This window comes from Balaenoptera physalus (assembly GCF_965194825.1).
Source record: "Balaenoptera physalus genome assembly, chromosome: 3".
In the NCBI taxonomy this organism is placed as follows: domain Eukaryota; kingdom Metazoa; phylum Chordata; class Mammalia; order Artiodactyla; family Balaenopteridae; genus Balaenoptera; species Balaenoptera physalus.
In genome coordinates this window covers 23,733,552-23,757,819 of record NC_138890.1, presented here as the reverse complement: position 1 = coordinate 23,757,819, position 24,268 = coordinate 23,733,552, and the positions used below count along the sequence as shown (strand labels likewise).

General features: G+C 41.0%; 1 protein-coding gene across 6 annotated transcripts in view; it reads left to right on the top strand.

Annotated features, from left to right (window-relative positions):
* The window catches only part of SFXN1 (sideroflexin 1), a 45,382-nt gene extending 23,913 nt beyond the window's left edge, over window positions 1-21,469 (top strand). For 2 of the 6 annotated variants that reach the window (XM_082456531.1, XM_082456529.1), the window contains exons 3-12: window positions 2,240-2,410; window positions 3,135-3,233; window positions 4,774-4,849; window positions 5,442-5,527; window positions 6,450-6,577; window positions 9,359-9,408; window positions 15,657-15,729; window positions 16,957-17,006; window positions 17,416-17,463; window positions 20,108-21,469. In XM_082456531.1, coding sequence (XP_082312657.1) covers window positions 2,240-2,410; window positions 3,135-3,233; window positions 4,774-4,849; window positions 5,442-5,527; window positions 6,450-6,577; window positions 9,359-9,408; window positions 15,657-15,729; window positions 16,957-17,006; window positions 17,416-17,463; window positions 20,108-20,170 — 844 coding nt within the window. In that variant the 3' untranslated portion in view covers window positions 20,171-21,469. Of the gene's footprint in view, window positions 1-2,239; window positions 2,411-3,134; window positions 3,234-4,773; window positions 4,850-5,441; window positions 5,528-6,449; window positions 6,578-9,358; window positions 9,409-15,656; window positions 15,730-16,170; window positions 16,263-16,956; window positions 17,007-17,415; window positions 17,464-20,107 lie in introns of those variants that run through there. The other 4 variants (XM_082456532.1, XM_082456530.1, XM_082456534.1 and 1 more) reach the window with 3 other exon arrangements.
* Window positions 21,470-24,268: the final 2,799 nt, after the last annotated feature.

Sequence of the window (24,268 nt, the reverse complement as noted above, 5' to 3'; positions counted from 1 at the left end):
ATGGGGACATAGAAAACAAAAAGAGATGCTTTCCCCTTTGGTAACCATAAGTTTGTTTTCTATTAGACAGTATTTTTCAGTTTCATTCCTAAGAACAATATATACATATATTTTTTAATATATATAAATAAATTAAATACCTGGGAATTAACTTACCCAGAAGTATGAGGCAAGTACAGACCACTGGGCGACATTAAAAGATGCCTTTGAGTAACTGGAGAAATATGTGGTAGGCCTGGATAGAAAGTCTTATTGCTGTAGAGATAGCAGTTCTCTCCAGATTAATATAGTTTTGGTCAAAATACAATTGCGATCCCCTATAAAATTAACAAAATAATTCTAAGAGCTATCTGGAAGAACAAATTACTGGGTGTAACTAAGGCACTTTTGAGAAAGCAGAAGAAGAGTAGTGGAGGGAAGGACCATTGCTCTACCAGATAATAAAATGGGCCCTCAGTTACAATGGTGGGTTTGGCAGCATGAGGTGTAGATGATGGGCACACTGTAGAAAGTCCAGAAATCAAGCCTAACATTCACAAAAGTTCATGATGGTAAATATAGCATTGAAATCTTGGTATTGGAAGGGCAGACCAGCCAACTGGAATCTAAAATTAAGCAATTTCACATATTCATATCTTAAGATAAATTTCAAATAGATTAAAACTGTGACCAAAAAAAAAAAAAACTATTAGAAAAATGCAAAGAAGTATATAGGTGAACATACCTGTAATCTTGAAGTGGGTCACACCTTTCTAGGCAGAAACTTCATTTGTTCCTACCTGACTGCATAATAGTAAAAATTTTCAGGGTGGCAGATAACATAACTAAACAAAATTATCCACATTAGTATAAAGAATACAACAGGTTACCTAAATAATAATAATGCCACTGCTGCTGAGGATAAAAAAGAAAAAGACATACTCAAGTAGAGAAAAAGGATAAAAGATATATTTACAGTTTTAATATTTTACATAGCTTTTGTCTCAGCAAATGTACTCATTTCTTTCTAAATAATCTCGGATGTGGGAAAAGTTTTATTTATAAGGATATTTACTTCCTTATCCCTTACCAATGGAAAAGGTTAAAAGCAATTAAAATGCCCAACAGTAGAGGATTGGTATAATTTCCAAGGCTGCCATAACACATTACCACAAACTGAGTGGCTTTAATACAACAGAAATTTATTCTCTCACAGTTCCAGACTCTAGAAGTCTGAAATCAAGGTGTTGGCAGGGCCCTGCTCCCTCTGACGGCTCTAGGGCAGAATCCCTCCTTTCCTCTTCCAGCTTCTAGTGGCCCTAGGCTTGTAACTACGTCACTCAAATCTCTGCCTCTGTCATCACATGTCCTCCTTCTTTGTGTAGCTGCACTTGGTCGTATAAAGGCATCAATCATTTGATTTGCTCCCCCCCACCCCCGCCAATCCAGCATGACCTCACCTTAACTATGTAATTACATCTGCAAAGACCCTGTTTATAAATAAGGTCACATATTGAGGTTCCAGGTGGGCAAGAATTTTAGGGGGGACACTATTCAACCCAGTACAGATGATATAGAAGAATATCTAAAGATATAGAGAAATGTTTGCAAAATATTATTGAATAAAAAAGGTGATTGGATACAATGCCTTTAAATAAAAACATCATGTATAATAGATCCAATAAAAGCCTGAAAGGGCATTTACCAAAGCATTTTGCCAGTGGTGCTAAGTTGGGAAAGGCTTGAATGATTTTAATTGTGTTAATGAATTCCTGTATTTTCTAAATTTCTTGCAATGAATATGTGTTTCTTTGATAAAGAGGAAAAATAGTGAGCCTTTCTTATCTAGGTTTTCAAACTATAGGTTTAAAAATGAATTCATATTCTTGATTGCTACAGCTTTTGTCTAATGAGTTAAAAATATCTTAGCATTTACATAGTTCAAAGTACATTTTTAAATGTCATTTAAAACAAAGAATATTTCAAAGTTGAATACTTCCCTATTATACAAGATGCTTTTCTTTTTCCAAATTATAGACAATTTGAGGTTTATGGGTTTGACATGCTCATTTTAAGTGTTTATTGTCTTTTGTGTTATTAGAATTTCCCTGACTCTGTAATAGTTAGATTTGTCACTCCATCCAGACACAGATGTTCTAGGTAAACATAAACTCCAGAACATTCTAGCTACATGTCTCTAGAGCACTGGTGAGATATTTGGAATGAACAATTGCCATGTTATTTGTTGCTGTTTTCCTAGGCAAGGAATTGTTCCTCCGGGTCTCACAGAAAATGAGTTATGGAGAGCAAAGTACATCTATGATTCAGCTTTTCATCCCGACACTGGTGAAAAGATGATTTTGATAGGAAGGATGTCAGCTCAGGTTCCAATGAACATGACCATCACAGGTTGTATGATGACATTCTATAGGTGAGTTCTGGCAATGTAACGACAGTTTGTTTGCTTTATAGTCCAGAAGCTTAAAGTACATTTTTTTATGTGAGTGGTTTTACCGAAATAAATGTCATTTCATGTGGAGTTTCATTTTGTTGCAACTCTAGGGGGTTGTTTTACCTTTTCCCTCTGTTGAATAGAACTCTCCTTGTTGCCCAAAAGGAGGTTGAATTTCTCCCGAAATCTTAGACCCAAAAGAAAATGAGAAAGAAAATAAAAAGGTCCTCTAAGCAGATTCTGTTTTTAATCCATCCATATGATATAGGTATAAGTATAGGTGTAGGTGTAGACACAGAGGCTTATACATGTAGTGAGGAGGGACCAGAAATAGCCTACAAACGGCTTTTTTCCCTAAGAGAAGGGACCTGACATTAATCACATTAATTGAGTGCCTACTCTTTGCTGGGCTCCCTTGCAAATTTAAGATAAAATTTAAATAAGTTAGCTCCATCCTCACCCTAACCCTCTGAGTTTGTTGCTATCCATATCTAACGAATGAGGAAACTGAGAATCAGACAAGATAAACATCTGCCCAGCCACACCGGTCCTCGGCCTTTGACCCAGAACACACAGTCCTGGACCCAGCGTTCTCCCTTCTCCAGTCCATCTCCCCTCTGGTTACTGATGCTCACATTGTCCATTCTGCATGGCGGCGAGTTCACAGGCGCTGGTGGTTATGTGATGGGTCGCTCTGTTTCAGGACCACGCCGGCAGTGCTGTTCTGGCAGTGGATCAACCAGTCCTTCAATGCCGTGGTCAATTACACCAACAGAAGTGGAGACGCTCCCCTCACTGTAAAGTAAGACTGGAAGATGTAACTGTCCTCTGCACGTCTCTGGGGTTCATTTGATTCGCTGGTGATGCTCTCCTGGTTAAAAAAGTATATTCGTACAAATTGCTTATATGGTTTGGAATCCTAGGGAGCATATTTTTCAGTAGTGTTTCTTTTCCTCCCTTTCTATGTAGGTAACGATTTTTTGCAGCCTGCCTTTTCAGACATTATCCGTGCTGTTAGTGGCTCTGGTAGGAGGACACGGCTCCCACACCCTAGGGCGCATCCCCCCCCTCACCCCCGCAGAACACACAGCAGGCAGCTCAGGGCTGGCCTGTGTCAAATGACACACTGTACCCCCATCCACCCTGTGGGTGTAGACGGATACCAACATCAAAAGTAGCAGACTCAACAGTGTGATCTCTGAAGAAATCCAGGGGAATTTTATATCTGATTTGTGTTTAAGTTAGGACGCCTCCGGAACCCAAAAGAAAGTGAATGGATTTAAAATTTTGCCTCCTGTGAAAAGATGTTCAGATAGGCTAAAGTGATTAGTTAACCAAAACTTTGAGCCTAACTTAATGACACTTCAAAGCATTTTCTTTTTTGTTTTAACTCTTAAATTGCTGTTGACCATCTGTAGACTTCTATTATCATCCTAGGGACAAAGAATATTGAAATCTGCAACCCAGCAGTGCTGACCACACCTTCATTTCATCCAATCCTTGAATTAAAATTTATTTTAAAATAAGAGAGAACTGCTTGGGCTTAATTGTATTTTGAGGAAGAGACTTTCAGTATTTTTATACCATAAGATGTCATTTTTAGAATGGCAGCACTGCATTTTTACTTTCAGTATGTATAGTGATATTTTGAGAAGTATTTTTTTATTTAAGCAAATATGCTACAAACATTTAAGCTAGTATGCATTTTCCCACATTTGTAGCTTCCTGCACAGTCCCTGCTTCCTTCCCCCCCACCCCACGCATACATATATACATATTCTCTGTGTCTGCTCGTTTGGCGTGGTAGTTAGGTTCTATGTGAAGAATGCCATTTTTGTACGGGTCTGCTTTCTTTTTCTATGAATATCTCTACTTGTAGAGTGATGATGAATGTTGTTTTGTGGAATCTCCTTTTTTTAATTTATTTTATTGAAATATAGTTGATTTACAATGTTGTGTTAATTTCTGCTGTACCGCAAAGTGATTCAGTTGCACATATATACATTCTTTTTCATATTCTTTTCCATTATGGCTTACCACGGGATGTTGAATATAGTTCCCTGTGCTATACAGTAGGACCTTGTTGTTTATCCATTCTCTATATAATAGTTTGCATCAGCTAACCCCAAACTCCCAATCCATTCCCTCCCCCACCCCACTCCCCCTTGGCAACCACAAGTCTGTTCTCTGTCTGTGAATCTGTTTCTGTTTCTTCGATAAGTTCATTTGTGTCATGTTTTATGGAATCTCTATTCTTAATCTTCTTCATTTCTTCGAAAAATGTTGGGCTTGAGTTTTCTGACATACACTTGTTGTTTATGTACTATTTTCCTTCTTTTCAGTGAATTGGGAACAGCTTATGTTTCTGCAACAACAGGTGCTGTAGCAACAGCTCTAGGACTCAATGCGTTAACCAAGGTACTCAGATTTTTATTTCCATAGCAGTAAAGCTTCTTAATGTGTTCTCACCTGCCTGGCTCTAAGTCTCTCTGTTAATTTCTCAAAATAGTTCAAGCCCTATGACTCTCTTATTACAGTCATTATCTTCGACTGCTTTCTTAAAGTATATCTTTCAATACGTTTGGGAAGGAGTGTCACTAATAACATCTGCCAAGATCCTTGTCTGTACCTGGCACTGTGTATTCAATGCTAAATGCTCACCCACCCATACAGCCCACCAGAGGCTGGGTGCCGGGCTGGGTACCTCCAGGCATACCCGTGAAGAGGTAGAGGAGGCAGCATCTGAATCCAAGACTGTGGGACTCCAAAGCCCCTGCTCCATCAGCCACATAAAGCCATCAAAATATCTTGGAAGTCTGCCTTGTCCCAGTATGCCCAGGCTGGAAATAGAAAAATACCTCTAGGAAACCAAGTTTTGAACGTACTCTTGGCCCAAGTTTCTATACAAATAGGACTCTGCATTTGTAGAGGTTTTCAAGAAGAAATAAGTACTTGCATTCAGTACTACAGGAAAAATAAGATCTTGCTTTTGGAATTATCTTTTCTGCAGCATGTCTCTCCGCTCATAGGACGCTTTGTTCCCTTCGCTGCGGTAGCTGCTGCTAATTGCATTAATATTCCGTTAATGAGGCAAAGGTAAGGTTAATATGCCCTCTTAGAGAGGACTTGTGCTTGACAGTAGGGTCTTATAATAATCTGCTTGTTGAAACTTAAATAAATTTGTTTTATTTTAATATTTACAGATGAAGTTTTATGAGATCTGGGATCTGCTTCCAAATAATCTGGTTTTGGGGGTGAGGATGGGTCCGTTGATGAAACAAGCTCAGCTCTGAGTTGCTGATTATTAAAGCAGGCTGATGGCCTTATGGGGTTTAGAATAGTCTTTCTACCTCTGTATAATAAAAAGTTTAAAAAATAAATCTCAAACTTACGTCTATGCCTAGAAAGCTTCTTCTATAAAATAGGTTCTTCCCCCCTTCCCCTAAATTTTCTCTTGGGGTTTCAAATAATATTAATCTATATCTTTGGAAGTATTTTTTAGTGCTGGCAAAAATTAAAGGAGAAGAAAAAATGAGAAAAAAGCATTTTGGAATGGATAACGAAAAACAGGGTAACAGTAGGAGCTATAATTGTAGCAGTAGTGACCGTAGTTAAATATCCAGTAGTTCCGTGTACTTGTGACTCCTGTGTCAGTATAGTTAGTTTATTTTTTAATAATTATATCTATCTCTCATTTGGAAAGTTGCTCAAATTTGCACACGAGCTTAGAAATCAGCCTTATCTCTAAGTTAGCGTATTCACCTGTTGAGTCCCTATTGTTATTCAAAATGCTACACCTTTGTTTTTAGAAAGTTTACTAGCATTATTTTACTTGTGTGTCTATCACACGAGGATTAAGCATGTTTGTGGTTTTAAAAATAGACTTATTAGTGCCAAAAATGACACTGGAGTGGATTTTTGGATTAAGTAGGGACTCGGGCTTTCACAGCTTCAGTACTGTTTCCAGCCATTCCGCGAAGGCACCTGTGAACTTCTTTGCCCGTGTCTTGCTCTCTAGGGAACTCAAAGTTGGCATTCCTGTCACAGATGAAAACGGGAACCGCCTGGGCGAGTCGGCAAGCGCTGCCAAACAAGCCATCACACAAGTAGTCGTCTCCAGGATCCTCATGGCAGCCCCCGGCATGGGTGAGTAGAACTTTGCCATCCATTCATTTATTCGGTACGTTTCAATCAAACAAGCGTTGGTGCACCAGTGAGCAATAACCACAAAGGATCCCTTCCCTTGGTGGAACTTACTTTCTGGCAGGGGAGGCAGAAAACTAACAAAAATAAGTAAAATATGAATATGTGAGATGGTTGTAGAGCTAAGGGGGAGAAAAGAGGGTTGGGGATCTTGGGGTGGAAGTGCTATCGAACGTAAGTCCGTGTGCCCGACATATAGTGAGGCCAAACGATACCAAAATGTCGGAGTTTGGAGCAGAGAAAGGTTTATGGCAGGGCCATGCAAGGACAACGGGTGGCTCATGCCCCCAGAAACCCCCGAAGGGTTTCAGCAAAGCATGTTGAAAGGCCAGGTGAGGGAGGTGGGGCACAAGGTGTGTGATCAACTCATGCACAATTCTCTGATTGGTTGATGGCGAGGCAACAGGACAGTTAACATTATCAATCCTTAGGCACCAGAAGGTCTGGGGGCTACATGCTCATGATCATCAAGTAGTTAATTTCTTCCATCTGGTGGTGGCTTTTAGCATCTGAAAAACTCGGGAAATATCCATGAGGTACTGTTAGCTGGGTACTTCAGAGAGGAGATGCAGCAGAGGATATGGGGAAGGGGTCTGTCCCAGGAAGACCCCATGGGGTCCTGCTCGGTTACAGAAGTAGACTGGACAGATGGGAGGGAGGGAGCCAAGTGGTTCCAGGGTCGAATATTCTGGGCAGACGGAACAGCAGGAGAGCAGGGAGCTATGCCCGGTGTGATGGAAGCATCACAGGAGGCAGGTGCAGTGGGAGGAGAGAGAAGGGGGTGGGAACAGTAGAAAGGAGTAGACGAGGCCCCAGTGGGCAGAACGCAGGTGGCCCTGCAAGCGTTTGGAGCCCTCGCTTTTAGTCTGAGGGGTAGGAGGCCATGGAGGGTTTCGAGCACAGGAGTGGTAATAATAACCCGGCTTAGTTTTAACTGAGTGACTCAGGGTCCTGCGTTGAGAGTAGGCTGAAGAGGGACCAAGAATGGTGGTTGGAGACTGTTCAGGAAGCTCTTGACTACTGCAGGCAAGAGATTACGGTAGTTGGACCAGGGCAGTGACAGTGAAGGTGATGACAATTTGAAGGAAAAGAATTTGATCTTTGTAAACCTTGAAAAGAAACTTCCAAAAGTTCTTGAATAGGAATAACTTCTACTGAAGATTTATTTGTATCAATTGGAAACCCTTAGAGCACGAACCAAGTTTGGTTAGTTATAGCAGCTATTAATATATGACTCAGTTTTGTCCATGGGGCTTGGACTCAACATGACCAAAAGCAGAAAATCTCCATTGTGGTTTAGTTGCTCTGAGAATCTCTGGTCCACTCCTAAGGCTTCTTCAGCTACCCTCAGACCAGGGCTCTCGAGAAGGTTCTCAGACTTACTCAGAAACCAGAGGGCCCGGGAATACATAACTCTTTGCAGAAAAATATAAATATATATTATACAGAGAGAAATGAGTATGTTTACTTTCCTTGTCTAAATCAAATGCAAACAGCACTTGGCTATTAACTAAGCTCTCAAAAGAAGCATACTTAATCAAGTGCTGTCAGGTTTTCTCACTAATATTTTTTGTTGTCTTTAAATTCCTTTTGTCACTGGGAAAGCTCATCAGCAGACAAGTAGGAGTGGGCAAAGGAAAGTTGAAGAAAAGGGCATGAAAGAAAACTTTGAGGCGCATTCCAGCTAATTGCACTCCAGCTAATTGGTTATCTGATTTAACCACATTAAGTGATTTAACAAAGAAGCACCTCAGTGCCCTCATGAGACAGCGGTGTGCACCGTAGGGGTGAGTGAATGGTGGAAACCACAGTCTTGAACTGTAGGCCAAGAGTCCCCTGAGTCCGGGACCAGCATGTTGTCACTAACCTATGAGGAGGCTGGGGAGGCCACCCCAGAACACCTGCTGAGCCCAGATTTCCAGTTTGCCGAAATCAAGGTGGCCATTCCGGTTTCTACCCTGGGTGGGCTTCTGGTTTTGTTCTTTCCCATTTTGAAATATGACGCTCCTCTTTGGAGTTCAGCCAGCCCAACAAATTTGTTTCCAGTGGCTTGGTTACTTTAAACATTATTTAGTCCCCGGAGAAGGAACACAATCTTTCTATCCCAGTGAAATCTCTAAAGGTAATTGATATATTGAAATTGATGTGACAGTTTAGTCTGATAAAAATCATGAATCAATGAACTAACCGCTATCCAATGTTTTACGTGCATCATTGCATCTAATCATCCTGGCTAGTTTGATACAATTGTCCCTATTATATAGATGAGGAAAACAGAAAACTGAGGCTCAGAGAAGTGTTTTCCAGGATCACCCAGCTAGCAAGTGGTCTGCGTGACTCAAAGCAGGAATCTTTATACTGGACTCTACGTGGGATGGACACCCCGGGAAGGCTGCATTTGTTTCATTGGTATAGGAGGGAAAAGTTCCTGATGTTTGTACTGTTGCATATTTAATGTTAGATATAAAGTTCTCTTCAAGATCATAAAATTTTCTGGCTGGCAAAGAGCATTGTGTTATTTTTCAAAAATCTAGAGAATGGAAACAATGGATTTTTTTAAAAATACTAAGGTATTTTAAAGAATTATTGCAATTACTTTTACTCTGCCAGTGTGAAAATAACCTAAAAGTAATATAAGCCTTTTGTGAAATTGTTGGGGGAAAAAAAAAAAAAGTGAGCTGAAAATAGACATGAAGATTTAAGTGGATCTATCTTTACTTCCAGCCATCCCTCCATTTATCATGAACACTTTGGAAAAGAAAGCCTTTCTCAAGGTAAGCCCCAGTTCTGTTTAACCTTGTCTCAATCCTTTCAATTTGTTTTCAGACTTCAAACTGAACAGAATATTTCCCACATGAATAGTGAGTAAAGAATTTGAAGGCCAGTGGCAATTGGGCACTTCAGGGGATATTTTATTTCTAATATCAGATATTTGAAAAAGCTCTCATAAATCTTCATTTATTGAATGCTGCCCACTCCTCTTGAGAGGTTATAACCCGGGTACACGTTCATTGTCGTCATCAGTCGGATCCCTAGCTAGGTAATAATGAGGAGATGGTGCGAATTTGGAATGATTTGTTTGTAAGTTCCTATACATACTATCAGAAAGGAAAACATAATCTGGAGTAGTAGCTTCACAGAACACTGAATTTAGTGCCCTGATGTATTTTTCTTTGGTGATCATATCTAATAATCTATTAATCTATCAGCCGCCTCCCCTCAGGGTCTGAAAATATTATAGGATGAAACTGTCACTGAGAAATCTCTGTGCATTGTCTGCATTCTTTTTGTAACTTCCTTGATTTAATGCAATCATATTTATGCTTCACCTTAGCTTTCCAGGTCTTGTAACAAGTAGGAAAGAGTGGGATAGGGGGACTCGTTTGGCTCCTGCTGTGTTTGGAAACTGACACCATTACACCTGCCGGGAGGAATGGGTCCAGTTCCTCGCTGGAGGAGCAGGTGTGTTGTAAACACTGCAGCTCTCTTGGGGTGAATTGTTTTGGGTCTTAGCGACAGAACCGTCACCCTGAGAGGACAGTATCAGACTTTGAAAAAAGGACATGGTTCACAGACCAAACATTTCCTGAATGATTTCTGTGATTAGGAGAATTCTAAGTGTCCAACAGGTAGATGTTCATTGACCTATATTCACCCTATGGGCTCCAGGAGGAAAATTAAGGCCAACACTAATTACTTTCGATACAATCACGTTCTTAGAAAAATAAGCCAAGAAAGTGTGCTTTGAAAAAATAGTAGTGTTGAGGTCCTCATTTGACCGGCATGTCAATGCCCCAACCCCATGTGAGGGAAAGGGGACCCTCTCTTCAGCAGCCCCCTCACAGTCTTTCTTGGGAGCTTTGGGTACGTGAGCAGATTATATTCCCTGAGCTTCTTCCTCTGGCAATCTTACATGTCGATGTGAATTGCAAGATGGGGCGTCACAGTGGCTCTGTAGTGATTGAACTGTCCCATTGCTCCTGGGAACGTTCCCAGGGGGCATCCACAGACCCCCCGGGCCACCCCAGGAGGCTGCATCCTCAAATGCGCTCTACGTCCCCATCCATCTCCTGTGAGGGTTTCTACAGCCTTAAGTGTAAGATTAAACAAAAATATAAAACAGTTACACTGATTTAATCAGTAAAGCTATTAGTGATGACCAAAATGTAAATTTGACCTCATTTGGCGTAATTTACCTACTTCGATAAGCCCTTATTTTGAGGATTCATGAAAAGGCTTTGCTGAAGTCTGTTTCTGCTGCAAAATTTAGAAAAGATGAATTCTTTAAAACTGCTCAGGGCTTAGTTTATGTACTAGAACAGAGACTAGATCTTGAAATTACCAAATTATGTAAACAGATGAACTCTTTAAAGCTGCCAAGGAATTAGTTTATGTACTGGAACAGTGACTAGATCTTAAAACTACTAAATTATGCAAACATCTAAAACTCACCAACTTTGACATCTCAGCGATTTTCAAATAATCTAAAAAAATAAAACCAAAAATTAATGCTCCTTCCTCTATCCATCCCTGCTTTCCTTATGGGAAGTAATTTAGGCTTTGAGGGAGAAAACCTATCAAATGAACTTAGAAAGGGGGCCATCAACATTATTCTCCAGGATGCTAATAGGAAGTGACCCATCCTTGGATCCATAACTTTGCAGACATGGAATTGATGCCCTGGGTTCTTCTCCGCTGGCTCTTGATCTGATAAGTCATTAGGATTATAGTCTTTCTGCAAGGGCATATGTTGACCCAGGCAACCTTTGGATTTGCCTGGTTGTTAATTTCTTAAGGTATTGGCATGCCAACTTTGGGAGCAATGGAGAATCAAAAACCATGTTTAATAAACCCAACTTCCCCCTCCCATGGAATTTAAGCAAAATCAGGTTTTTAAAGCAAGACCAGACTTCTGGGTAGATACAAGGCTTGGAAATTGTCATCTCATCATGTTAGTTTGTCTGGCATAAAAGTGAACTTTTGCAAGAGAGGAATACTTTTGCAAGTGTGGGTCATTCCATCAATAATATATGATTGTCGTGAATTTGCAGGTGACTGTGAGAGCAGGTGGGAGGCCACCTTCAGTGGCAGTGTCCCCACCATTGAAGCTTTCCCATCCCCTTCTCTCTGCCTCTCAAGCATCACCCAGCACCCGGTTAGCAGAGGTATGTCAGCAGCCCGGCTCTGGAGTGGAGCGGGGCCTTATTCCCCAGAGTCTCACTCCAGGCTGTGGATATTGAGCACACATGGCTGCTTACATGTGAGCCGATCATGGCGTGGGATTCCAGAAATTCTGTAGGAAAGTCTGCATTCGAACCTACATTCATGCTAAAGAGTTAGGTCACCGGGGAAGACATGTGAAATGAACTTGGTCCTTTACTATCCCAACTGTCATGCCTTTGAACTCCTGGGGTCTCAGTGTTGTTGGAAAAGTTGCCACGGTTACTCTAGTATCTTGGTGACAAACACTGGGCAGGAGACATAGGTGGGCATATTGCATCGTCTTCTTGCTGGGACAGACAGAAACTGCTGTAGATACACCTGGCATTTTCTTCCATGAAGCAGCCAGCAAATGATACAAGCAGTTAGCCACTGTTGCCACACTGCCCTAGGCTTTTCACAACAATACACGAATAAATATTGTGTTTTCCTCCCTTGTTTTTGTTTGTGGTTTTCAGCTTTGCTTGGTACCATACCCTTCAATAATCATATAGAGGTGTGCCACCTCGATTCCCCTCTGCCCGCCCCACTCCACCACTGAAGGGCCTCATGTGGACCCAGAAGGGACCGCTGGCATCAGAAGCCATGGGGCAGGGTTGGGGGAGGCGGTCAGAGTAGCTCATGGGTCAGTCCGAGCGCCTCGCTAGCTACAGAGGGTCTGGCCAGCTGAACTCGTTCAGACCTCTGTGGAGGATGGTGCTTTGAAAAAACGATGGCTAAATGTTGAGCTCCTCAGACATACATCCCACTCCCACATTCAGGGTTGCTGTTACACCAAAATATTGCATTTTGCCCATGTAGCGAGGACTGTAGGACTTCACTGATACCTATGGCCATTACAAAAGCATAGGCAGAGGCAGCTTATCTTCCTATCCATATGTTTCCATCTGCAAAGCACTTTCACATGCTGTTTGGAAGGGCAGGCTTTTCTGAGCCCTTCTACAAAGGCTTAGAGGTCATTTCCTCAGCCGTTCATCATGCCCATGTGGGTGGCATCTGCCTGGGTCGGTTAGCGCTCTGATTGTTCCCGCAGCTCCAGCGGCCAGATGTGCCTCTCTGCAAGGATGTACTTATCTGGGCTTTTACCTTGACTATGACCAGACTCCTCTGCAAACATGAAATGAATTGAATGTTCTTGGCTTTTTTAAACGTGAGCTTGGGGAGCATTCAGCATGACTCATCCTTCCCCCTACGCTTTATCTTTTCCCAAATGAAGCGCTGGCAAAAAGCATCAGCTGTGGGCAGGTGACTCACAGAGATCTTTGCAGTAAACCAAAAAGTTCACTGCTTAAAATCTGGTGCTTTTCCCAACAGTGTTCTTGAAGAATAGCTCCCGTGGTCTCTTTACTTTGCTGGCACTTTCATTGGGAATAAAGTTGATATGGTTTGGGTCAAATAAGAGCTCCTCATTCCTTAAGTTCTAGTTCGTTTATATTTTCTTTAATAAAAGTGGACGGCTCTGTCTACTCAGTAGATTTTCAGGATTGTCTGCTAATGGAGTGTGAATGTAGCATTTATTTGTTCATTCATTTATTTTATTCAGCAGCCCTTTGTTGAATGCCTGTTGCATGCCAAGCAATGTGCTAGGTCCTAGCATCAGAGAAATAGGGCTTGGGCCCTGCTCTCAGGGACCATATAGCATGGTGGTGGGGAGAGGCACAGGGCAAATGGTTCCAATACATGGCGAGTACAGCGTGGGGCACAGAGGGAACATAGAAGAGGTTTCGCCCCCAACTGCCATAGGTGGGCAGAGACTTGAAGACAATTGGCCAGGGGCACCTGCTTTGCAGAAGCTCAGAGAAGACACAGAGCACGGCTTGTTGGGAGACTTGTAGATGGTCAGGTTGCCTGGGCTGTGGGCCGTGTGTAGGGAATTGACTGTACCATATATAAAAATCAACTCCCAATAGTTCATGGAATCTAAATGTAAAAATCTACAATTGTCAAACTTCTAGAAGAAAATATAGCAGAACATCTTTGAGATCTAGAGTTGGGCAAAGATTTCTTAGACATAACACCAAAAGCACAGTCCATAAAAGAAAAAATTGACAAATTGGGCTTCAACTAAGTGTTAAAGTTCTGTTTTTTGAAAACTGTAAAGAGATTGAAAAGACAAGAAACAGACTGGGAGAAAATTTATGCAAAGTATGTGTCTGATAAAGGACTTGTATCCAGAATATATAAAGAATCCTCAATACTTGTTAAAGAAAACAACCCAGTTTTTTTTTTTTAAAAAAGGGCAAAAGGTTTGAACAGACATTTCACCAAGTATATATAGATATAAAATAATATCACGTGTAAAGATGCTCAGTATCTTTAGTCATTGGGGGAAATTCAAGTTAAAAACCACATTAGCTACCATTAAACACCTATTGGAATGGCTAAAATCAAAAAGACTGACCATAACAAGTGTTGGCAAGGATGTGGAGGACCTGAAACTCTCATTCCCTGCTTGTGGGAATGTAAAATGATACAACCACTTTGGAGAACAGTTTGGCAGTTTCTTAAAAAGTTAAACATATGCTTACCATGTGACCCAGCCATTTCACTCCTAGGTATTTACCTAGAAGAAATGAAAACATATGTCCATAAAAGACAAATGTTCAAAGCAGCTTTATTTGCAATAGCCCAAAACTGGAAACAATCCAAATGTTCATCAACAGGAGAATGAATGGATTATCAAAGCAATACATTCCATGCAATGGAATACCTAACCCAGCAATAAAAAGTCCTGAACTATGGATACATACAACAGCATGAATGAATCTCAAAACAATTACACAAAAAAGTAGATACTATATATAAAATCCTAGAAATTATAACCTAGTATATAATGACAGAAAGTAGATCAGAGGTTGCCAGGGAATGGGTACAGGGTTTAGGGAAGATGGTGGAATTGCCAAGGGCACAAGGAACAAGGAAAACATTAAGGATGATGGCTATGTTAATTATTTTGATTGTGGTGATGGCTTCACAGCTGAATACTTATGTCAAAACTTCTATCATACACAGTAAGTATGTGCAATTTATTGTATTTCATAAAGCTATTGGAGAAAAGATCATTGGGAGGAGAAAGAATTTACTCATATTAACTTTTTGAGCTTTTACTTCATTGAATATATATCTTTTAAACTTGTGATTACTGTCTTTAATTCATTTAAACTTTTCATTTAAAATATCCTCTGTTTGCACAATTCTGTGCTAAATAAGGTATGCCCCTCCCTCACGGAGTTCTGTGATTATCTAGGGGAAAACCAAACATCCTCAGCTCGCATATTTAATCTCAGACTAAGTTCTGTTTAAGAAGTAGGGATGAACGAGGCAGGATGGAATGCTGGGAAGGAGTCGGGAGGAGGGATGACATCCAGGTTGGGTTTCACAGGAGAGATCAGAATTCTCCAGGATCCTTGTCATTACCGAGAGCCTTTCCAACAAAACCCTCTGCACAAGCCACCATCAGCCTTTGGTTTGTACACATCCATCGTTGAGATTACACGCAACTGTTCAAGAGTCCACTTGCCGTGAGGGTGGGCTCTCATGGGTTCATCTTCCCACAAGATCTCATTCAGGGCTTAGCTTGCCTTCCCATCACCAAGTCTGTGTACCCGCGCAGATGACACACATCTGGGAAGTGCTAGGAAGAGGATTTACCATCTCCTTATGAAAATCCTTCATCATCAGACAGAGCCAGTTGCCCCAGATACAATATTTCCTTTTCCTGCTTTCCTTGGAGGGGTGGGGCCCCTCTGTGCGAGCTCCATGGTCTGTCTCTGCTTGATGACATCTCTCCCTTCCTCTCCAGTCCACGTCTCTCTCCCTTCACGTTCACCCATGTGATGTACCTTTTCGCCAGAGGAGTCTTCTCGGGGACCAGGGTATGCCTATCACGCAAGCCTCCTTGGAGTCGTGTGATCTTTTAACAGCTTGTGTTGACACTTAACTAAGTTGGCTGATTTCATTACAACCAGTTCACAGCTTGGTTGCAGCTCTTTCAGTGGCCTTATTTATACAATCTATATATTTCGTTGCTCTTTATATTGCATATTATGCTTTTTTAAAACTCCCTTTTGAAAACTAAAAATCTAATAGCACTTATTCTCTAAAAGACCAACCAACTCATTCACTTCCATTAACAAAAAATTGACAGGCAAAAATTTGTCATGCCAGCAATAGTTTTAGCCATACCGACAGCAACTAAAACCAAGAAAGGAAAGATGCAGAGGAGGACGGGGGATACTTGTTGGGTCTCTGCTACGTTCCGGGCACGTTACTAGGTGCTTTATTTATCTGGCATATCTTCACCCACACGCTTTTAGGAAGCTGCTGTGATCCTCCTTCTACAGAGAAGGAACCAAAGGTTGGAGACCGTGCCCTTTTCCCACAGTGGGGATGAACTGGTAGGGCAGAGATTTTTTTTTTTTTTTCTTTTCTTTTTTTAAATTTATTTATTTATTTATTTTTGGCTGTGTTGGGTCTTCGTTTCTGTGCGAGGGCTTCCTCTAGTTGCGGCAAGCGGGGGCCACTCTTCATCGCGGTGCGCGGGCCCCTTCACTATCGCGGCCTCTCTTGTTGCGGAGCACAGGCTCCAGACGCGCAGGCTCAGTAGCTGTGGCTCACGGGCCTAGTTGCTCCGCGGCATGTGGGATCCTCCCAGACCAGGGCTCGAACCCGTGTCCCCTGCATTAGCAGGCAGATTCTCAACCACTGCGCCACCAGGGAAGCCCTAGGGCAGAGATTTGATTGCAGCTTTGTTTGTCTTCCAGCCTTGGAACCACCTATACAGATCCCCAGCTAGGAGAGAAATTGTAGCTTAGTGATAACGATTTCTCCAGCTCCCATATAGCCAGGCATCTCTCAGATTATATGTGCAAGGGAGAAAAATGAGAAGCCGCTTAATCTTTGCATGTGCATTCATGGACAGATCGAAGAGGGAAGTCAGGACTAACTGTAATGCTGTTACAGTGTTAGCCCTGCATTTCACTAATCGCATTCCAGCTGGATCTTGTAATGTGGCGAGGTTCCTGTCCCAGTTAACCAGCAGAAGAAATTGTTTCTAATAGCCTATATAAAAAGTACTCAAAATAATTTATTTCTCAACACAGAGGTTCCCATGGATGAGCGCACCTATTCAAGTTGGATTAGTTGGCTTCTGGTGAGTAGAATTACTTTGATGTCATTAATTTCTTTTTTTAAGATAAATATACAGCATATGAAATGTGAGGGATAATACGGGACACACGTTTTGAAAATGAGACCAGCCCAGAACATCTGGAACTATGGTCCCAGTCATTAGCTAGACATAAACTGTCTTTAGAGAAACCTACAACATTTGGGGCTATTTGTGTGATTCTTTTTTAAACTCCTTTTATCTCTTTGATTTAAAAAAAAATTATTTTGGCAGCCCTTGGTAGTAAAATTATACAAACAGGACATATTTTTGTGAGGCAGCATAATACTCAAAAGAAAGAAAGGGGAGTGTTATCAAAGTAAAATAATAGAAAAAGAATCTGAAAAGTCGACCATTTCAAAAATGCTCTGATTTTTTTCTTTTTTTTTTTAAGTTTGGTATTTGCTACACCTCTGTGCTGTGCTCTGTTTCCTCAGAAAAGGTATGTATTTGTTATTCTTCAGAGTGATCATGCGTTTTAATCCTAAAAACCAGTTGAAGACACAGGTCCATTTCACTAGTAGGAAAGTTGAGTCTCAAAAAGATAATGAAGCCAAGTCTCTAAAAGGAAGAGAGAAGAGGCAGAAATCAAATGCATGTCTATTTAATATCAAAATTCTCTTTGCCCAGTTCTTTTCTACCTGCTACTGTTACATTTGAAAATTCTTTACTCTTGTGTAAGACTCAGGTTAACTCGTGCCAATTTGCTCTTATAAAAATTTAAATATGGTTCGATGTCCAATCCATTGGCAAATGCATCTATAATGCAGATATATTTGAATTTAAGTTCCACCCACAGGGACAGCAGTTATATGCACTTAGCTTTGGTGGTTGGTATATTTGCTTCCCTTCTTCCTACTTAGGGTTTTTTTTTTTCTTTTTTTTGCCTTAAAATCTTGATTGTGCACGTGTCTTTCATCACAAGCTGCCCTTGAATCCTGCCTTTGATGTAAGAACTGTATTGACAGGCATTAAATCAGCATCACATAAATCTAAGGCTTCAGCTTTTTTCTATTCTAACATCAAGGCACAGAGGAGCAGCATTTTGTTGTTTTGCTGTGGTTTGTGTTACCAGACTCCTGCCCTTGTAGTATCCTTCGTGGGCCAGCAGGCCCCAAACATATGGCCTTTAATGCCCTAGGCTTTCACAGTAGATTTGGGATGAGGTATTCTGTTCTAGAACTAACTTCATCAGGTCCCTCTACCTGATAGAAAAATCCATCTTTTATCTGGTCTTTCACTTCTGCCTTTGATCCCCACTGTTCTTAGTTGGGGATTTAAATTTCAAGGAGAGGGAACCTTTATCACCTTGATGCCTATAGCTAAGCCCTCCTTGAAGAGGGCGGGACCTTCAGAACCTCTGCTGAAGCCCAATACAGATGAATTTCCTAAAGAGGAACACTCATGCCTATTTAACTGTACAAACCCCAGAATCTCAGGGCTTAAGGTAAGAAATGTTTATTTCCTTAGTATATTGCATTGGAATATGTGTTCAGCCCTTGACCTTGCACTCGGTGACTTAGGAACATGGCATTTGGGTTGAGAAAGATCTGACTTCAAATCTCAGTTACACCTCCAGTTTCCTTATCTGTAAAATTAGGATAATACCTGACTTGCCAGGTTTTTATAAGGGTTAAAATGCATAATGTCTGACCCAAAAACTGAGTGCTAACTCATACCCATTATCATTATCATCAGCAACATCATTTTAAAATACTCAAGTTCCCACTATATGGAAAAAAAATAGCCATTGTGGTTTTTTTTCTAGTTTTTTCCTATATTCATAATTTTTCTCTTTTTTGCATACGTTTATAAATCTATATCCTACCTTTTTTACCTCGTAGTTTACCACATCTCAACTATATTGAAGAACAAATCTTTTTAAAAGACTGGTTATATAGTCTTACCAAACCCAGGTTCGGCTGCTCGCCGCTCAGAAGCCAATAATTCAAGAGGCAGGTGTCAGTAGAAAGGAAAGGTGCTTTAATCATAAAAGCTGGCAATCTGGGGAGATGGTGGACTTGTGTCCAGAGACCAATTCTGATGATTCTTCTCAGCCATGACAGTTTTTAAAGGGAAAAATGGAGGGGAAAGAATCTCAGTGAATCATCGAGGCAGGAGGTTGGATTCTGCATCATTCTCCGTTGCGTGCAGACTGGCTGACTCTCTTTGTTATCTTGCCCACATGATCTGCCTGCGGGATTGCTTAGGGGGATTCGTTGGGGGTAGAGAGCTAGTCATTTTTCTAACTGCTTACTTCTTCATTCTTCTTTTTATCTAGGAAAAGAATCAACAGGTTAGACACGGCATGGTGTGCATTCAGGACAGCACAAGTCAGGAGTTAGGTTAATTGCCTAGTGATCTCATTCCTGTAATTAGGTTCTTTTAAGATTAGAGGGGAACAGAAATGGGCAAACAGGAAAGGGGCAAACGAGTTGCTTTCAGTAACAAAACGTCCACAGTTTTTCTGGACAGTTTTTCTTCATCCTTAATACATATGCACATGTAAAACATTCAAGTACATTTTTAAATGCATAAAGCAAACACGAACAGTGGTCCTCTCAGTAGTGTGACAACAAGAGATGTTTCTTCTCGTACATTTTAGTATTTTCTGAAAGTTTTAGAATAAGTATGTTTTACCATACAATGGACAAAAGCACATTAACGCAAGTGAATTTTTAGTGCTAAAAAACTCCACTGAGTGCATATATCTTTTTTTCATTAACGGTGAACATTTATGTTGTTTTCCTTGGGAAGTGGCATGACCACAGGTTGTTTTCCAATACCATCAGGGTCTATGAGTGTCATCACCATACCTCCTTGCTGGCAAAAGTGGTTTTTAAGGCTTGTAATAAGATGAGAGGTAAAAAGGGTTGGGTTCTGATGGCGCCTTTCTTTGATATTTAGTGACAGTTTTCTGAGAGGAACAGGATACTTGTTTTCTGGGCACGTGAAGCCTTTTTCAAACAGGACTCTGTCGCCCTAGTCACGGGGGTGGGCGGGGCCACTCTGTCTCCTCTCTCCAGGTTCTAATTCCCACCTCCGCCCGTGGAATGACCCTGTCTGTCGTCTCTCCCTTCTCCCAGTTCCATGTCTGTGACAAGCTTGGAGGCCGAGCTGCAAGCCAGGATCCGAGAGACCCATCCTGAATTACGGCGGGTGTACTTTAACAAGGGATTATAAAGTAGGGAAAGAAACATCTTCAGAGGATCCTACCAACCGCAAGTGTGGTGTAGCCAAGTTGGTAAGGGGTATCCTGGTCCTGGTCAACTGGTGACAGAAACCTTTTAACGATCCACATTAGCCTTTTAGAGTCAAGCTGCTACTTATAGCACAGCACCTGGGGTGGCCTCCCCTTACATTTGAATCATGGTATAATTTACAGAAACACCCTTCCTGTAGCTTTTATAGCCACTGTTTTTTCAAAGACCATATCCCAACCCTCACCCAGAGTTTTCAAAAGCACCGTTAGGCATACAGTAGATGTTCAGTATATTGACTGTCAGTCAGTGAAAAGGAAATCTGTTTAAAATACTGAATTTTTATCCTACTCTTGTTTCAAATCAAGGAGAGCTCTCAGTAGTGAGTTGAGAAAACACAAAAGCCCTGAAGCTAAACTGTAAAAGAAAATGACTCATAAATATTAAGGACAGTTTACTTTCCTGCCCAGTTTGGGCTGGAGGCAACCCGAAGTAGAAGATGAGTTCTTTGCATTTGTAAGATAAAAGCTCCTTCATACACCTCCCGGAAAAGTCAGAGTGATAGACAGTGGTGAAAGGTCCCTGCTGTCAACAGCTGTATGCTTTCATATTGCTGGTGGATTTCTTCGGTTGAGTTTGAAATTTATTCTATTTTACATTCTTATGAAGATATTAATCTTACCTTGCATTTGTTGACTTTATATTCAGTCATTTAAATCAACTAATCAAATAACGGAAATGCACAAATGTCAAATTTTGGAAGTATATTCGAAACCAACGCTGTATGACTGGGTTGAATCTGGCGTGTTTGATTTTTTTTTTTTTTATAAGCGAGAGAACAGTTCCATCTGCCTGCATGTCTTTTCTTGTCATCCTCGTAGATCTCTTTGGCTTTCAGAAAGATACGGTAATAATGTGTATGTGAATCAATGACTCAATGAGTTTTACTTGAATGTTGTATATTACATTCCACCCTGTTTGAAAATAATGAACCCGTGGACCACTGTTTACATCATCTGTAGTAGCTTCACATATAATATATCTAATGTAACAGATTATGTTTCAATTCTGTAGAGGTTCAAAGGCATATGTGAGGTGGTCATTTCACTGAGTGTAGACCACTTGATTCAATTTGTAATTCAGAGACTTATAAGTGGGAAAAAAATGTAGAAACTAGTTTGGGCAAATTTTTCCTGACAATGTGACCAGACTGAATTTCCTCATAAAGAAAAAATGGTGTGCCTCGTGTCTGTGTTTCTCTTTTCTCTAAAACGATGAATGGACCTGAAGCTTTTGGGCCACTCTGAGCCTTCCTTTATACTGCCAAAATATTCTCATTTAGATTTTCTGTCTTAAACCATTTGAAGCAAAAGAGCTTCCCCATGACATTCTGGCCTTGGATGTCTTTTGTTGCCATAGATGCTTCTCTTTAAAAATGGGTAAAAGCGGGAAATTCAAGGCAGAGCTCCACGAGGTGCTTAAAGGGCACTTTTAACAAGAAACTAAAGCACTTGAGGCCTACCCCACTCGCCCCAGCTAATCTCAGAATTCTTACCTCCAGTCAAGTGGCAGCTCCATGTCAAAATCTTAACCCTCGTTGAAAAATTAATGAATGCCTGGTTGGAAGATTGACAAACTAACCGAAATTTTAATACACACCAGGATGAGATGACCAAAGGATCATTATAAAAGGGTAATGAGCCTGGAGATGTGTCTTTTTAAACATTATCTGTTGAAGCTTCTGACTCTTGATGCTTTTATAGAGAACTATGAACTGTATAGTTGAATCATGGTTTATAAAAAGGAACAAAATGAACCAAGATTGGCAATCTTCGCTGATCTCTTAGGAATACCTCTTCTGGAGAAAATTCACATGAAGTGCAATATGCTTGTAAAGGTAAATAGTTATTAATATTTCTAGTAAAATGATATAAAGAATTATGACTGTAAGTATTAACTGACTGGCAGCTTTTTTTCAGTATTAGCACAGTGTCTGGCCAGTGTTGGAGTCAATGTATTATTTCAGTTCAACTGGATGAAATGTTAAATAAACTCAGAATGAAAAAAAATTCTCTCTTTTATTTGTATGTAAAGGATGATGCAGTTTTTATGTTATAGTCAATGGTACCTTTCATTCTAACTTAATATCTGGGTACCACCAGTAACTCCTGATGAAGAGATATTTTTGTATTATGCCTTTAGCAGGAAATATATTTCTAGTTTTGGCTACCAGTTTTCCACCTTCTTGAACACCATAGAGGCTCCCATCCGCCCCTGGCAGCCCCACACAGCGTAATTCCAGGTAACGTTCATTATGACACAGGGGGAATGAGATTCTGCCTTAGACCCTGATGACTGACACCCTTACACATGGTGGTGAGGTCAATTTGTTTTTGTATTGTTTGTCAGGTTCTAATGTGGAACTAACGTTTACCATAGTTCACAGAGAAAATCTAAATTTAACCCAGGATTGGGGAGTGCCTTATTAACAGATGTAAAAAAGAACTGAGCATTTTACCCACCTTGGTCACGTCTCTGCTCTGTTTTGCTACAGGACCTCTGTTCATCACTTAAATTATTGAAATATATTCAAGAGCTTGGGTCTAGGAGTCAGACAGAGCCGGTACAATCTTGGTTGTACCCACTTTTAAAATAAACATATCTGGGCTGCTGACATTCTCTGTGACCTTCAGTTTTATTAGTTTGGATAGTTTGGAGAGAATAATTGAATCTACCTCATAGAGTTGTTGTAAACAAGATAATTCCAGCACAGCGGTTTACGTAGTGCCTGGCACAGAGTAAACATTCAGTGGATGATTGCTGATTGTATATTTGTCTACAGATGCTGGATGTGCATTCAAAATGCCAGTATATCAATATACTGGTAAGATTTCAGAATCTTGGCGGCTTCCCCACAGATAACCCACAATCTCACTAAAAGTAGCAGATTAAAGTGGCCACGGGGAGACACTTGAATCCATCCTTTTAAAACGTCCAACAATTAAGGTTTTGCCTAAATGAGACAGAGGTAGGAAAGTCTCTGCTCACAGATGAGAAAGCTGGGGCTTCAGTAGTACAAGTTCAAGGCTGCTCCTGGTCGCTTGAAAACTATAGTGGCAGCCAAGGTCTGACACGTGAATCTACAGCCCTGTCCAAAAGTGTAAACAACTGGAACACTCCAGTAAAATTAGTTTTCAAACTGGTATATTCTTGAGTATTCAGAATTTCACTGAAAGCCAAAGAAAAATAAGGTTACATTTGTTAGTGATGTTATAAAGTATCACTTAAATTCTACATGTTCAAAGTATGGTCCATAGCCCAGCAACATCCAAATTGGTTAGAAACGCAAGTTCTTGGGCCCCAGCCCAGACCTGCTGAGCCAACATCTGCCAGATGGCAGGAGCCCTGAGATCCCTGTACGCATCACAGCTGGAGAAGTTCTGGCTGTGCCACGTCTCCAATGTTCCCAGGGACCCGAGCTTCACTGGGTCAATTTCAGATCAACTTCTAATACTCGGTGAATTTGCGTATTTACCCCTCACCAGATTCCAAGGAAGCTTCCAGCTTCAGTGTTGACGTTCTTAGGGACATAGGATCAACAAGCTTACGAGGGCAGGGATTTCTGTTTTGTCCACGGCCGTAGCTCCATCACCTAGAACAACTGGCACCAGCCAAGGGTCCCCCTGGTCATCGGGTTCATCCTGGGCTCTTTCTGGAAATCTGAAGAAGGGTCTTCACATTTCCAATTTCCAGTTGTGGAAAGGAATCCACTTGGTGTCACGGAGAGGTCGTCACCAAGATGTGGAAAGAACAGGGAATCTGAGGGTTTCTGGGACCAGAGCTGGCAATGAATGTTATCCTTGGGAACCGAGAGGCAAAATGACTGGGGGCGTCCAAGTTGTAAGCATTGTTTTGGAGCCAGCCCAACTGTCACGGAGGACACCACTGCCCCTGTAGCTTTTGGAGCGGAAGGAGCACTTGGAACAAGACACGCAGGGGCTTGTTTAACCCTCAAGGAGACCACGATATGCCCAGTTTTAAAGAGAA